Source organism: Muscardinus avellanarius (genome assembly GCF_963383645.1).
Source record: "Muscardinus avellanarius genome assembly, chromosome: 13".
NCBI lineage: Eukaryota > Metazoa > Chordata > Mammalia > Rodentia > Gliridae > Muscardinus > Muscardinus avellanarius.
This window is the reverse complement of record NC_137799.1, coordinates 322,939-337,133: the sequence shown is the minus strand read 5'-3', so window position 1 is coordinate 337,133 and position 14,195 is coordinate 322,939. Positions and strand designations below refer to the sequence as shown.

The 14,195-nt window shown below is 52.2% G+C and overlaps 1 protein-coding gene across 1 annotated transcript in view; it reads left to right on the top strand.

The window, feature by feature from the left end:
* Positions 1 to 12,802, top strand: part of EHMT1 (euchromatic histone lysine methyltransferase 1) — a gene marked incomplete at both ends in the record, with an annotated part of 188,790 nt that extends 175,988 nt beyond the window's left edge. Inside the window, 5 exons of the mRNA XM_080709450.1 lie at positions 25 to 140; positions 1,042 to 1,128; positions 1,586 to 1,664; positions 12,264 to 12,439; positions 12,622 to 12,802. Coding sequence (XP_080565576.1) covers positions 25 to 140; positions 1,042 to 1,128; positions 1,586 to 1,664; positions 12,264 to 12,439; positions 12,622 to 12,802 — 639 coding nt within the window. The remainder of the gene's footprint in view (positions 1 to 24; positions 141 to 1,041; positions 1,129 to 1,585; positions 1,665 to 12,263; positions 12,440 to 12,621) is intronic.
* Positions 12,803 to 14,195: the final 1,393 nt, after the last annotated feature.

Sequence of the window (14,195 nt, the reverse complement as noted above, 5' to 3'; positions counted from 1 at the left end):
TTCCTGTTGGCCCTCTGTCTACAGGATGGCCGGCTCTTGCCAGAGTTCAACATGGCAGAGCCACCCTTGATCTTCGAGTGCAATCATGCCTGTTCCTGCTGGAGGAACTGCCGCAATCGTGTTGTGCAGAATGGTCTCAGGTGAGAGGGTTGTTGGCACTCAGGTTGCCCTGGCACGAAGAGGCATGTATACAGGTGGAGCTGATGTCTCGTGACATGCTTTGATGCCCAGTCAGGCTCCACCAGCTCAGACTTGGGCTGCAAAGAAGGGAGGGTACTGGGTCCGCGGCACTAAGGAGTAGAATCAATCACACGTACCTTTAGGGGACTAGGTTTATTGCCTCTGTTTGGACGCTTGAGTGGCCTTCTGCGTCCACTGGGTTTCTCTAACGGTGAGTGGTGGTGTCTCATGACAGCTCAGACTACGGGGCTCCCTCCCGAGTCACTCAAGGCACTTGATCCCGTAAGGCCTGGCCTCTGCTCTTCTGTCACAGAGTCGGGTTCTAACATCAGTAACCATGATCCACCTGGAGTAGAGGACAGAGTGCTAGTGACCAGTCCACACTTCTCTGTCCTCCTGGGGCCGAGCCCAGGCCTGCCCACAGCCCTGTGCTTGTGAATGGACTGACAGGTTGCACATGGCTCTGAGTGGCCCCTGAGTTTGTGGAGGCCTCTCAAGCATGGCCTGCCCCTGGGTCTGTGGCCCAGAGGAGCCCTCTTGACTCCTGGCTGATGTGGCGCCTGGGCTGCTGGCGTTGCAGCACAGCGTGTTCCAGCAGAAGGGAACTCCATTGTGAGCACCTTTGGTCCTCAGGGCAGGCAGGACAGGTGAAACGCTTCCTGCTGTGGCAATTCCTGGCTGTGAGGCGGAGTCCTGGCACGCCCAGATAAGAAGCCCGCCTTCTCTCCGTCACTCGAGCCTCCTGAGCCCTCACACTCGCCCACCATCTCCCTGTGCTCACTGCTCCTCTCAGAATGCCTGCATGCTGGGCTTGCTGAGTGTGGGCCCTGTGTGTCTACCGCCAATCTACCTGTTTTTCAGGGCAAGGCTGCAGCTCTATCGGACACAAGACATGGGCTGGGGTGTGCGGTCCCTGCAGGACATCCCGCTGGGCACCTTTGTCTGCGAGTAAGTGGGTCCCAGGTCACCCAGGTCTTCTGGCTGCACATGTCATTTCTGGGACTGACCCCACATCTGCATCCCTGACCCCTCTGGAGCAGGCACTTCCTGTCTCAGAGCAGTGGGATCCCTGGTCATGTGGTGCAACCTCTGGAGAAATCTGCTGGCTGGCTGCCTTAGAACGCATCCTGTTTTCACTTCCTGGCCGCTGCCCAGGCTCTGTGCCTTGGGTCACTCTCACCAGCTCATGAGTGCCTTTGGAAGAGAGATGCTCGTCGCTGGTGACTGTGCTGGGCTCCGCCTGTGCTGCAGACACAGGGGCCTCTGATGGTGCTTGCTGCCCTGATCTTAGAGAGAAGACCCACCTGTCTGTCGGCTCACTGTGCCCCGGCACCATCCTTCATGTCAGGGCACAGCGGTGGCACGCACACTCCAAGCATGCTCAGTGTCCCCTTCCCCACTCCAGGTACGTTGGGGAGCTGATCTCTGACTCAGAAGCGGACGTTCGGGAAGAAGACTCTTACCTCTTCGACCTTGACAACAAGGTGATGTGCTGTGAAGAGCTGGGCATACAGAGCTGGCGGTGGGTGGTGCAGTGTGGGTGTTTACTCTGGCAGAGGATGCGGCTGCCGCTGGCAGGCAGGCAGGCAGGCAGGCGCACTGTAGACCCCTGACGCAGGAGGCCTAGGTTTATGCACAAACACTGGTCGCATGAGAAGAGGGGCCTTGGATTCCCCTGCATAACCAGAGCCCCAGCTGGTCCTCTCAGCTAAAGCCCATGTGCACTTGGGGAGGCAGGAGGGAGAGGCTGATGAGGTCAGGGTGAGAGGCAAAGGAGGTGTGGAAAGAAATGTCCCACTAGGCAAGAATTACATGTGTGGACAGAAGCGTAACCCAGAGCAGCCAGAGAACATGTCCCTAGATTCCCAGGGTGCTGGGAGGTTGGACAGGGAGAGCCAGGCCAGGGCTTAGTGGGCTAGCCTGGTTTCCAGGTCTCTGGGACCAGAGTGAAGAGGGCTGAGAGCCAGCGAGGAGGCTGCATGTGTCTGGGCTCCACTGCCTGCACTGCAGCTCTGTGGTCGCCGGCACTGCAGCCGGAGATGAGCCTGCTCCGGCGCCTAGAGTTGTTTGCTCTGGATGAGAGGTTTCATTTCCTTTGGTAAACACCTAGGAGCTGGCTCACCGGGTCATGTGGCAAAAGTGTGTCTAACTAGAAAAGAAACTACGTAGCAGCCACTCAGTAGAGGAGTGTTCCAGGCACTCTGGGTTTAATTTACATTTTCTCTGTGATTCATGATGTTGGGTGTCTTTTCATGTATTAGATGTTCTTGTATCTTTTGTGAAGTGATTTTTTTTAACTTGTTGCCCATTTTTTATTAGGCCCCTTGCATTCTTCAGTTATAAGGATTCTTTGTGTCTTGCAGTTTGTACCCTGTGGCAGATGCCTGTGTGTGAGAGTAGCTGATGTGTGCCCTTCTGTCTGATCTTTGCTTCCTCATTTTCTCAGTGTCTTGCTGGAGCAGATTATTTTGTTGTTGTTGTTATTGTTATTATCATCATCATTATTACTGCTTTGCAGTACTGGGGATTGCACCGGGGCTTTCTACCTCTGAGCTATACCCCCAGCCTTATTTTATTTTTTAGTTTGAAACAGGCTCTCACTAAGTTGAGGCTGTCCTTGAACCTGCGGCCCTCTTGTCTTAGTCTACCAAGTACTAGGATTACAGGCTTGGACCACCATCCCCAGCTAAAACATTTTTCCATGCTCAGTGCTTTCAGTGTCCTGAGGAGCCCTTGTCCACCCCAATGTCATGAAAGTTGTCTCCAGGTTTTATGTTTAGGTTCAGGTCCATTTTGAACTGACCTAGGTGTGTGGTCTGAGGTGAGGACGGAGTCTGTTTGTGTGAACACGGTTGTCTGGCATGGCCAGCAGAGGAGTCGCTGTCTGTGTTTGGGTCGCATTTTGTTCTTTTGTCCTGTTGACTGATCCTCATACCAGTGCCATGCTCCTGGTCACTGTAGGCACTTAGGTGTTAGTCCTTGGACGGTTCTTTTTCAAACTTAAGTTTGCTGTCCGTCCTTTGCTTTGCTGGGTACGTTTGAGGACTAGTGTGTCCATGCAGCCTGGCTGTGTGAAACCTGAGTCCTCTCAGGCCTGTGTCTGAGGCTGGCCCCTGGGGGCCACCTTCCTACTGAGTTGAGTCTCTTATGTTCAGCGTCTGGATCCGTTTACTCCTGTGTATGCCGTGCTTCATGTGCTCTTGTGAGCACTCTTGCTTTTTAAATTTAATTTCCTTTTTTGAGCTGGGCATGATGCCGCATGCTTGTAATTCCCAGTACTTGGGAGGCTGAGAGGGGAGGATCGCAGGTTCTCGGCCAGCCTCAGCTACTTAATGAGACCCTACACACACACACACACACACACACACACACACACAACTTAGTGAGACCCTGTTTCAAAAATAAAGAGTAAAAAATAGAGCTCGGGGTATAGCTTAGAGGTAGAATGCTCCTCGGTTCAATCCCCAGTACTGGGAAAAAATTTTTTTTTCCTGTTTGTAGCTAGTATTTGGAGTTTTTATACATACATATATATATATATATATATATATATATATATATATATAGAGAGAGAGAGAGAGAGAGAGAGAGGGAGTGAGTGTGTGTGTGTGTGTGTGTGTGTGTGTGTATGTGTGTGTGTGTGTGTGTGTGTGTGTCTGGGTCTGGGAATGGAACCCAGGGGCATTTGACCTCCAAGTTACACCCCCAGCCCTATTTTTATTTTTATTTTTTGGTGGTACTGGGGGTAGAACCCAGAGGCTTTCTACCTCCGGGCTATACTCCCAGACCTATTTTATATTTTATTTGGAAACAGGGTCTCACTCAGTTGCTGAGAGCCTCACTAAGTAGCTGAGGCTGGCTTCGAACCTGTGCGATCCTCCTGTCTCAGCCTCCCAAGCGCGGGGATTACAAGCGTGCGCCACCATGCCCGGCTGCCCTATTTTTTACTCTTTATTTTGAAACCAGGTTTCCCCGAGTTGCAGAGTTCCTCACTAAGTAGCTGAGGCTGTCTACAAACTGTGATCCTCCTGTCTCAGCCTCCCGAATGCTGGCATCACAAGCGTGCACCACCACGTCTGGCTGGTTTTTCATATATTGACCTGCTGAATTCATTTTTTTCTTGTATCATGTATACTGTAGTACTTTTTATATGGTGATTGGCGTGTTCTAGTCCCACGTCACAATGGGGTTTGTAATGGCAGTGACCTGCATGCACACAGCACTGGACAGGCTTTCCCGGCCCCTCTCCTCTCCCCTCCCATACAGGACATTGGGATCGGCTCGGTGTGCTCACGTTTGTGCACAGTAGTGGAAGTGGCTCACTATGAACTCTCCCCTCTGGAGTAGCCCCTGCTCCCGGGGTTTCTCCTCCACTATCTGAAGTTGCTCTTGGATCCCAGTTGCTCCCTGGCTTCCTCAGGAGAGAAAGCCTATGACCTGGCTACTCTCACTAACACAGTGTTCTCCAGGTCCATCCATTTTCCTGCAAATGATATAATTTTGTTCTTTATTGCTGAATAGAATTTCATTGTGTGTATATCACATAATTTTGTAATCCATTCATCTGTTGATAGACACCTAGGTTGGCTCCATCATTTGGCTATTATGAACTATGCTGCTATAAACATGGGTATGCATGTATTATTGGAAAGTTAGCCAATTTACCCAATGGTATAGCTGCATCATATCCATGGTGTACACACACAGATTTATCAGTGTCAGTCACAGTGTCAGACACAGGTGGGCAAGGAGCAGAGGGGAAAGTGTGGGAACTAGGTGGGCTCACTGTGTGTGTGTGTGTGTGTGTGTGTGTGTGTGTGTGTGTGTGTGTAGCCTCTGTCACTCTGAGCATCATGGTGAGTGATTATAGTACACCAATAAAATAAAGAACTTAAGAAATGGGCAATTGAACTAAGTAGACACTTCAGAAATGGCTAATAAATATATGCAAAATGTTCAACAACATTAGCAATCAGGAAGCTGCAAATCAAAACTACACTGAAAGCCAGGCGTGGTGGCGCACACTTGTAATCCCAGCATTTGGGAGGCTGAGAAAGGAGGATCATGGTTCGCAGACAGCCCCAGCTACGTGAGGCCCCTTGCAACTCAGTGAGACCCTGTTTTAAAATAAAAAATAGGGATGGGGTTGTAGCTCAGAGGTAGAATACCCCTGGGTTCCATTCCCCGTACCACCAAAAAACTGAACTGAGATTTCATCTATCCTTAATTGGAGTGATAATCATCAAGATGTCAAACAGCAGTAGGTGCTGGCAAAGATGTGGAGAGATAGGAACTCTTGTACACCGTTAGTGGGATTGCAAATTAGTGCGGCTACTGTGGAGATTCCTCAGAAAACTGGGAATGCATTCATTTCTTAATTGTGGTAATCTTTTGGAATATTCCTTCAGGCTTCCTGCACAAATCGCCACGTCCTGTGTGAGTGAGCACTTTACTCTCTTGCCCTCTGTCTCTGAAGCACTTGTGGCCAGGCCTTCCACATCTTGCTCACTGTGCCTGGGAAGCCTCCATCTTTCCCAGGAGGATGTTAGCCTCAGGCCTCTTGTGAGCACTCTGGGCTCTTTGACCCACCCCTCGTGCACTGCAGCAGAGCTGCTCCCAGCCCTTGGAAGTGGCAGGAGTGCTGCCCCTTGTCACATCTCCCAGGGACGCTTTCCTTCTCCCTGCTGGCATACACCCACCCTGATTTGCCTCCTGTCACCCCGATTTGCCTTTTCTAGAATACCAGAGTAGTGGTTCTTCTGGGCCATTCCAGGGATGTGAAAAGCCTTCTTGGTACCTGCTCCAGCTGAGAGCAGACCCCAGACCATGTCCACCTGAGCACTGAGTTTTCAGTGATGGCATCCCACGTGCTCTGATGAGAGCCTGCCCACACACACCCCTTCTCGCCTCCTAGGCCGTTGATCTGCATCTCCCTTACTTACGGGGCTCTGGAGCAGGGTCTTGGTGATGGGGCCCTAACTTGCCCCCACCGTTTATCTGCCTCAGGCCTAGCAGAGGGTTGCTTGATGAGAGAAAGTCAGGAAGAGCCACAGGATTGAAAAGAACCCATGTTAAAGATCTCAGGGACTCTTGTGTTGGAAGCCTTTGTGCCGTAGGAACGGGCCAGTGGAGGCTTGTAAAGGGAGGCACGTCTACCTACACTGTCTTTGTTGTGGGAGAGACATGAATTAACAGCATCTGGTGAGGTCGGTCTGGCCAAGCCAGTCAGGTGTGCCAGCTTTTACTGTTCCAGGGACAGAGCCAGAGCCTGACAACGGCCAGCCTATGCCACTGGCCTCTGTGAGCCTCTCAGCTGGGTGCTGCCGGTGACACATGTCTGCACTGAGGGCCTTGTCTTTCAGTCAGCACCTGGGGGAGCGGTGGGTGTGCAGGAGGAGCCCTCCAAGAAGCCCTGCTGTACCCGAGGGCAGCACACACCAGGCTCCTGTGCAGGGAGCTGCCTCTGTCTCTGCACGAGGTGAGTGACCACCTATGACCACTGCATAACATCAGGGTCAGGCTAAGGCTCTTCCTCGGGGTGCAACTGTGCTTGTGGGAATAACCCCATCCTGGGCAGCCACAGATCCCTCAATCGGGCCTGGGGGGTGGGCACAGAGTGGGGCAGTTCCTGCTGTGAGAGGAAGGTTGTCTAAACGCTGTGTGTGTTATCTCTGGGCCAGAACCTCTGAACAGAAGCAGCGAATGAGTAGGAGCCGAGAGGCCCGTAGAAAGCACCTTCTTTTCCTGCTTGCTGGGTGGTGGGTGTGTGCTGGGGAGCACCCTGTGGCTCCGGAGAGTGGAGGTGAGTCCCTGGAGTATGATCCGTGAGAGAGGGGTGCCCAGTGACTGTGCCATGATGGCTGCCAGGTCTCTCCCAGTTGTGGCCAGAGCCAGACTCCTGCTGGGCATCTTCTCACTGCTCTGAGTAAGCCTCTCCCCACCCCCACCTGCCCACCTGCACTGTCTTGCTTGTGGCAGCATCCTTCTTCACCTGAGGTTCCTGGCTGCCTTCTCTGCTGCCCTTCCCTAGTTTTAAGACCATCAGGTCTGCCAGGCATTGTGGCGCACGCTTGTAATCCCAGCATTTGGGAGGCTGAGACAGGAGGAGGATCGTGGTTTATGGACAGCCTCAGCTACGTAGGCCTTCTGTAACTCAGTGAGACCCTGTTGGAAAAATAAAGAATAAAAAATAGGGCGGGGGGTATAGCTCAGAGGTGGAATGCCCCTGGGTCCCACTCCCAGACCTGCAAAAAACAAACAAACAAAAAACATCAGGTCTCATATAGTTAGGAAAAGAAAGGAAAGCAAGCCCTGCTCTCCACCGCTGCCGCCAGTGGCTCCTGTTCCTTGCCTGTGGGAATGTTCAGCTGCACATGAAAACGAAGGCAGTCTGTATGAGCGGCTCTCATGCCACCTCTTGGACTTGACAGTTGCCAGTGTCTTGCTTGATCTCATCAGGCATTTTGCTAAGTAATAAACTTACAAATAAGCCCTTTTGCCCTGTCCCATCAGGCATGTGCCTGTGAGAGGTGCAGCACTCGTGAGCAGTCAGCGTATTGTCACCACACCAACATTGTGGCCGTCACTTGATGCCATCCCCAGAGCAGTCAGGGCTGTGCTGTGCCTGCTGCACCCAACAAGCTTCATTAAGCACCCCACACCATCCATTGGCTGCTGAGAAGACACTGTCCTCAGGACACTTCTGCGTCCCTGGTGTCTGCTCATCTGTTCCCAGGTGCTTACTGGCAGCAAGGTGCTAGGTTGGAGCTCAGCGGCCCTGTGTTCTCCAGCTGCATTCTGGAAGGACGTTGATCCCTGCCCTCTGGGGCGGGGAACAGCCCTTGATTGCGCCCCTTCACCCGCCGTCTCTTGGCAGCAGGACCCTGAGTCGTGTTTAGAGCGTCATCTGCCCTTCCACATTTGTAAAAAGGAATTGTTTAAAAAAACATAAAGGGCCGGGCGTGGTGATGCATGCTTGTAATCCCCACGGTGGGAGGTGGAGACAGGAGGATCGCACAGGTTCGAAGCCAGCTGTGCTGGCTTAAGAGACCCTATTTCTATATATATATTAGGTCTGGGAGTGTAGCCCAGAGGTAGAAGGGCTTCCAGGAACCTCAGTACCACCAAAAAATTAATTAATTAATTAATTAATTAAAAAGGGATCTTTTCTACCCACATCACGATCACCACCCCCATATAGCAAGGTACCCTGACCCTGTATTCAGCCTCCATTTTCAGGGGAGGAGGAGGAAGCCCAGTAACTTCTGACTGCAAAGGAAGTGTGGTCTTTTTTGTTTTATGTGTCCCTATGGATCGTGTCATCTTTTTTCTTGGCATGTTTTGATTATTTTTAGCCATTCTTCTTTAATGTACAAATCGTGTGTTGTGGCTACGAGAGCCCTTGAGACTGGCCTCTTGCCTTCTTCCCTGTTGCTTTCTAGTTCCGCGGGCTGCCTGTGCCCAGCCCTGCCTCACACTTGGATCCAGCCATTTCTCCAAACAGCCTTTTCCTTTCAGGGAAAATGATTTTTAGATAACAAGTTCAGATGCTAAAAGCTGGGCATGGTGGCGCATGCTTGTAATTCCAGCATTTGGGAGGCTGAGACAGAAGGATCTGAGTTTGTGGACAGCCTCAGCTACTTAGTGAGGCCCTTTGCGACTTAGTGAGACCCTGTTTCCAAATAAAGATAAAAGGTAGCTGGAGGTATAGCTCCGGTAGAATGCCCTGGGCTCAGTCTCTAGTCACACGCACTCACACACACACTCAGATGCTAGGTTGCTTGTTTCTGCTGGGTACCACTGGCACTAGACCTACCCCTCTCCTTTCGGAAGACAGAGCAATAAAATGAACCAGTGTTTAACTGCATTCATGCTGAGATTCCTCGCACATATTTGACAGTACAGGGTTTTTATCCAACTTCTTTGATTTCATACTTGTCTCTTCTGTAGTGAACATTCCCAAAACCTTAGTTTTAGAATATCCTTGATGAAGGCCAATCGTGGTGGCACATGCTTTTCATCCTAGTACTTGGGAGGCTGAGACAGGAAGATTAGTTTCTTGGACAGTCTCAGCATGTAGTGAGACTCTCATCAACCTAGTGAAACCCTGTTTAAAAACAAAAGGATCCAGGTGTGGTGGTGCACGCTTGTCATCTCAGCCTTTGGGAGGCTGGGACAGGAGGATCTGGTTTGTGGCCAGCCTCAGCTACTTAGGCCCTTTGCAACTCAGTGATACCCTGTTTCAAAATAATCAATAAAAAATAAGGCTGGGGGTGTAGCTCGGCAGTAGAATGCCCCTGGGTTCCATCCCCAGCACTGCAAAAATAAAAAATAAAAGTAAAAAATTTTGTACAAAATATTTATATGCTTTAAAGTCAGTTAGCCAGGCATGGTAGTGCAAACCTGTAAACCCAGTACTTGGGAGGCTAAGACAGTAGGATCACAAATTTGAGGGCAGCCCCAGCAACTTAGTAAGACTCTGTTTAAATATTAAAAATAAAACAGTTAAAAAGACTTAAAAAAAAATGTAGGGCTACGGTGTAGATCAGTACGAGGCCCCTGGCTTCTATCCTCAGTACTGAAAAAAAAAAAGTTCATGCTCAGCAAAACCTGCTTCTCTCCCTGCTACAGTATCCCATCACCTGCCAGCTTAGTCTGTTCAGTTGCTATACCAAAACACCATGGCAGGAAGCTCACAGGCAACAGGATCCTACTTCTCAGAACTCTGGAGGCTGGAGGCCCAGGTCCTGCAGGGGGCCGCCTCCTGGTCTTCACCAGCACCCTGCCATGCCCTTGAGTAGTAGGAGAGGCCGGCTTCCTGCGGCACGGCTCCATGGTGAGCTCTGCTCAGAACCAGCTCACCTCCTGAGGCCTACCTCCCCACATGCCGCCTTGGCCAGAGTGTGGAGGACATTTGAGCATGGTGCCCGCCCCCACCCCAGCAGGTATTTGTAGAAATACATAAGAAGTGTGTGTGTTTCTTATTTCCAGCTCCTGTTACGCAAAAAGTGGTGTGATGTATATATGTTTCTCACCTGTCTGTACTAGGGAAGCCAGTATACTGTTAGGACAGTCTTTTGGGGGCGTCGAGGTTGCTTTTGGCTAGAAAGCTTTTTCCGATGGTGTCCCAGCGAGTGCCCTCGTGCACAGTTTGTGCGGTCTGTAGTCGTCAGAGAGCCTCCGAGGCTCTGCTCGTCTGTGCGGGGTGCTGAGTGGCCAGTGAGTTTTGAGGAAAGCCCTATTTGATCTTTTCATCCCTTGTGTTTCTTGTCCAGGACTTCTCACTCCCCTGAGAGGTAGGTCGTGCACCAGAGGCAGGCTTTGGCTGCCCTGTCGAGGACAGCTGTCACTGCTGGTGGGCCCTGGTCTCAGTCTGGCCATCTCTGGACAGAGCCTCGTGCTCTTCTCCTCCCAGCGTGTGCTGGCTCCTGGCTTTCCCTGAGCCCGTCACCAGGATGGTTGCCGCTGCTTGTGGGAGAACTGCCGCGGTCCACATGGCGGGTGTGGTAGTGGTGCCCCGCTGCCCCTTCTGTCAGGGTGGCCCCTCTCTGCTTGGGTCTCTGGTGATTGCTTTCACTCCAGGTCAGCCAGAGGTTTGTGAACAGACTGGCACCCCCACTTCAGAAGCCCTCTTGGAGCCCAGGCTGAGGCACCCATTTTTATTACTGCTTTCTGGCACCTTAGGACTTTGTGGTTGCTGGTTTCAGAGTTGCTTTCTGAAAAGCAAGGGCAGCTTGTGTGTCCTAGGCTTCTTACCCGGAAGCAGAAGCCACAGTCCGTACCTGGACTTGGTCTGCTGCGTCTTTGGCTTTGGGGGCCGTTGCTGAGTTCTCCAGGGGCAGTTCTGAGGGGTCTGTCGTCATGGGGATGCTGGCTGAAGGTGTTTGTCTGTGTCCACGTTTCCAGCCCACCTGGAGCCTGGTCATCACCTCAGCCCAAAGTCACACGGCAGCCTGTCAGAGCCGCCTCCCCCACCCCGAGCTTGCCTTTGCTGTTTGGTTTTTAGCCTCTTGAACTCCACTAGTGCCCCTTTGGCTGTGGTTAATGCTCATGCTGGTGTAGCCAGGTGTCTGGGAGTAGCCTATGATATAGGTCCTGCCTTCCATGGGGCTGGGGCCCTGCGAGGCCCCCAGCACGTGCCTCACTGCAGTTTCCTTGGCTTCTCCACTGATGCCCTCCTTTCCTGTGGCTGTGCCACAGACCTTGCAGCCTAGGACAGTTGCCCTGGTGCTCTCTGGGTATGCAGGCTGGTGTTTGGTGTGGCTGGGTGCAGCCCTGGGAGGCCCTTGGGTCGCTCCTTGTGGACAAGTCGGTCAGTGTCCAGTCCCTGTTGTTATCAGTCCAGGTCTCCCAAGTTCCTCACCGCACAGCCCCTGATAGGCAGCGGCAACTTCTCGCAGTCTAGGAGAAAACTCCACATCTAAAGGGCTTGTGGAGCCAGGCATGGTGGTTCATGGTTGTCATCCCAGCATGGGAGGCTGAGACCAGAGGATCATGGTTCGCAGACAGCCCCAGCTACTTAGTGAGACCCTCCGCAACTTAGACCCTGTTTCAAATTTAAAGAATAAAAAATAGGGTAGGGGGTGTAGCTCGGAGGTCAAATTCCCCTGGGTTCCATCCCCAGACCCGCAAAAATAAATAAATAAATAAATAAATAAATAAATGGCTTGTGGATCAGTCAAGTCCACTGAGCTAATCTCTATCCTACCATCTACTTGGAATCCGTCTGCTATGAAACAGAACCACAGAAGTTATTCCAGGCAAAGGTGATGGGTCCCCTAGAGCCTTGGGCTCTTCTCTGTGCCCTACTTAGAAGATGCCCGTCTCTGGTGTCATGGTATTCAGTGCTGTGTGGCCATACTGCCTGGCTCCAGGGCTGTGGTACATGTCTGCACTGCTGTCCCGCTCTGACAGGTCCCTGCGTAACCACGGTGGGTCACAGGAGAAAGCCCGTCCGTCCAGCATGTCAGGGGTGGCACCAGCCCTGGCTCTTGGCTGCTTTGCCCTCGTGAGGCAAGAAGCCCTTAGAGAGCGCCTTGCTGAGCTGCAGCCTTCCACGGACTCTCTCACTTTCTTGCCCCCAGGATGGAGAGGTGTACTGCATCGACGCACGGTTCTATGGGAACGTCAGCAGGTTCATAAACCACCACTGTGAGCCCAACCTCGTGCCCGTGCGTGTTTTCATGTCTCACCAGGACCTGCGCTTCCCCAGGATTGCATTCTTCAGTACCCGCCTGATCCAGGCTGGGGAGCAGCTGGGGTACGTATGGCCCCCCCTGGTGCAGCAGGACCAGGTCTGGGTGGCGAGGGCACTGAGTCCTGCTCATGCATGTGCTGCAGGACCCAGGTGCACCCTGACAGTCGGCGTGGGTGGGACAGTTCAGCGGCGGGAAGCCCGCCCGTGTTCAGCCCGTAGAGGTGTGCTGAGTTCTGCTCCTTTAGGTTCGACTATGGGGAGCGCTTCTGGGACATCAAGGGCAAGCTCTTCAGCTGCCGCTGCGGCTCCTCCAAGTGTCGGCACTCAAGTGCAGCCCTGGCCCAGCGGCAGGCCAGTGCAGCCCAGGAGGCCCAGGAGAACGGCCTGCCAGACACCAGCTCTGCAGCCGCCGCTGACCCCCTATGAGGCATTTTGGGGCTGGTGGGACACTTGGGATCAGACTCTGATGGACCGTGATTGCGAGAGGAGGAGGTTCTGCACACGACGCCCGCAGGGACCCCGAGGGACCAGAGATGCAGACACCTCCTAAGAACGTTGCAGACCTGGGGCTTCGTGGCCAGGCCCTGTGTCAGGCCGGAGCACGCTTGGACATCTTGCCTCAGAAGACACTGGGCCTCCGCATGGCGTTACCTGTGAGTTTCCGATGGTGTTTGTCTTTGCCATGTTCTCGTTTCTTCCTCTGATCTCTGAGGTTCTCGCTGCACCGCCAGGTTGGTTTATTCTCCAGTCCAGCCCAGACTCGTGTGTGGCGCCTCCCAAAGCCGCCATCGCCCACCGCTGCTCCGTTAGCCCTGCCTGCCCTGGGCCTGCGTGGCTGGTGCTGGTTCTCAGGTGCCGCATGCAGGACCCAGCGCCCATCACAGCGTGGAGAGTCGGGACGACCCTGCTGCCTACTCTGGGGAAAATGTGGGCTTGCTTTTTAAAGAAATCCTGTATCTAGTCCTGTATATCAAACCTGGCTGGCGTCTGCGCAAGGAAGCGGCTGGGTACAGCAGACCCCGCACCAGCCCAGCCAGCTCCTTGACGCTGGTGCCCTGTTGATTTGAAGCCACATGCTATGATGATGAGTAACTGATTTATTTTCTACCATTACCGAACATGAGGACAAAGAATAAAAACACAAAACACAGACGACGGTGCTGAATCTGGTGTGGTTTCTACTCACCACGTGAAAATAAACTATCAACTGTAAAAACAGAACAAAGTGATTTTAGAATAAAATGCAGGAAAACCTTTTTTAAAATGTTAGTCTTGTAGTGTGGATAAACTTGCCATCACCTTTTGTGTGACGGCCTGGCAGGTCATGTACTTTTTTTGGCATATACCTTTCTAAATACTGTACTTAGTGCAACAGCAGTGAGGGTTTTCTTTGTGTGACTCTTCTGAAACATTCATACTGCAGTCATGTTTGTTTTTTTCTGTTAAAATGTTTTTGACAGTTTCAAGAGCAGTCTTTTGGCTCAGACCATTTCTTGTTCTGTTTTCAATGAAATCAATAAAAAAAGAAGTACTTTAAGTGAGGCTTTTTTATGACACCATGTTTTGCTGGTCTCTGCAGAACCCCATGCTTCCTTAGTGTGGCACTCAGGGTAAACGGCCCTGGGGACCCGGGGCCAGGTCCAGCCCTCTGCCCACATCCACACAACACACCAGGAGCGCATGTGTGTGTGCACTGTAGGTCCATGTTAATGTGTGTGTGTGTGAGTGCAAGATGTGTGTTGGTGTCAGGTGCTCAGGCCTGGAAATCATTCTGGAGTCCCCGTGTAGTACAGGCCAGCCCCCATACCCCAGATGGGCC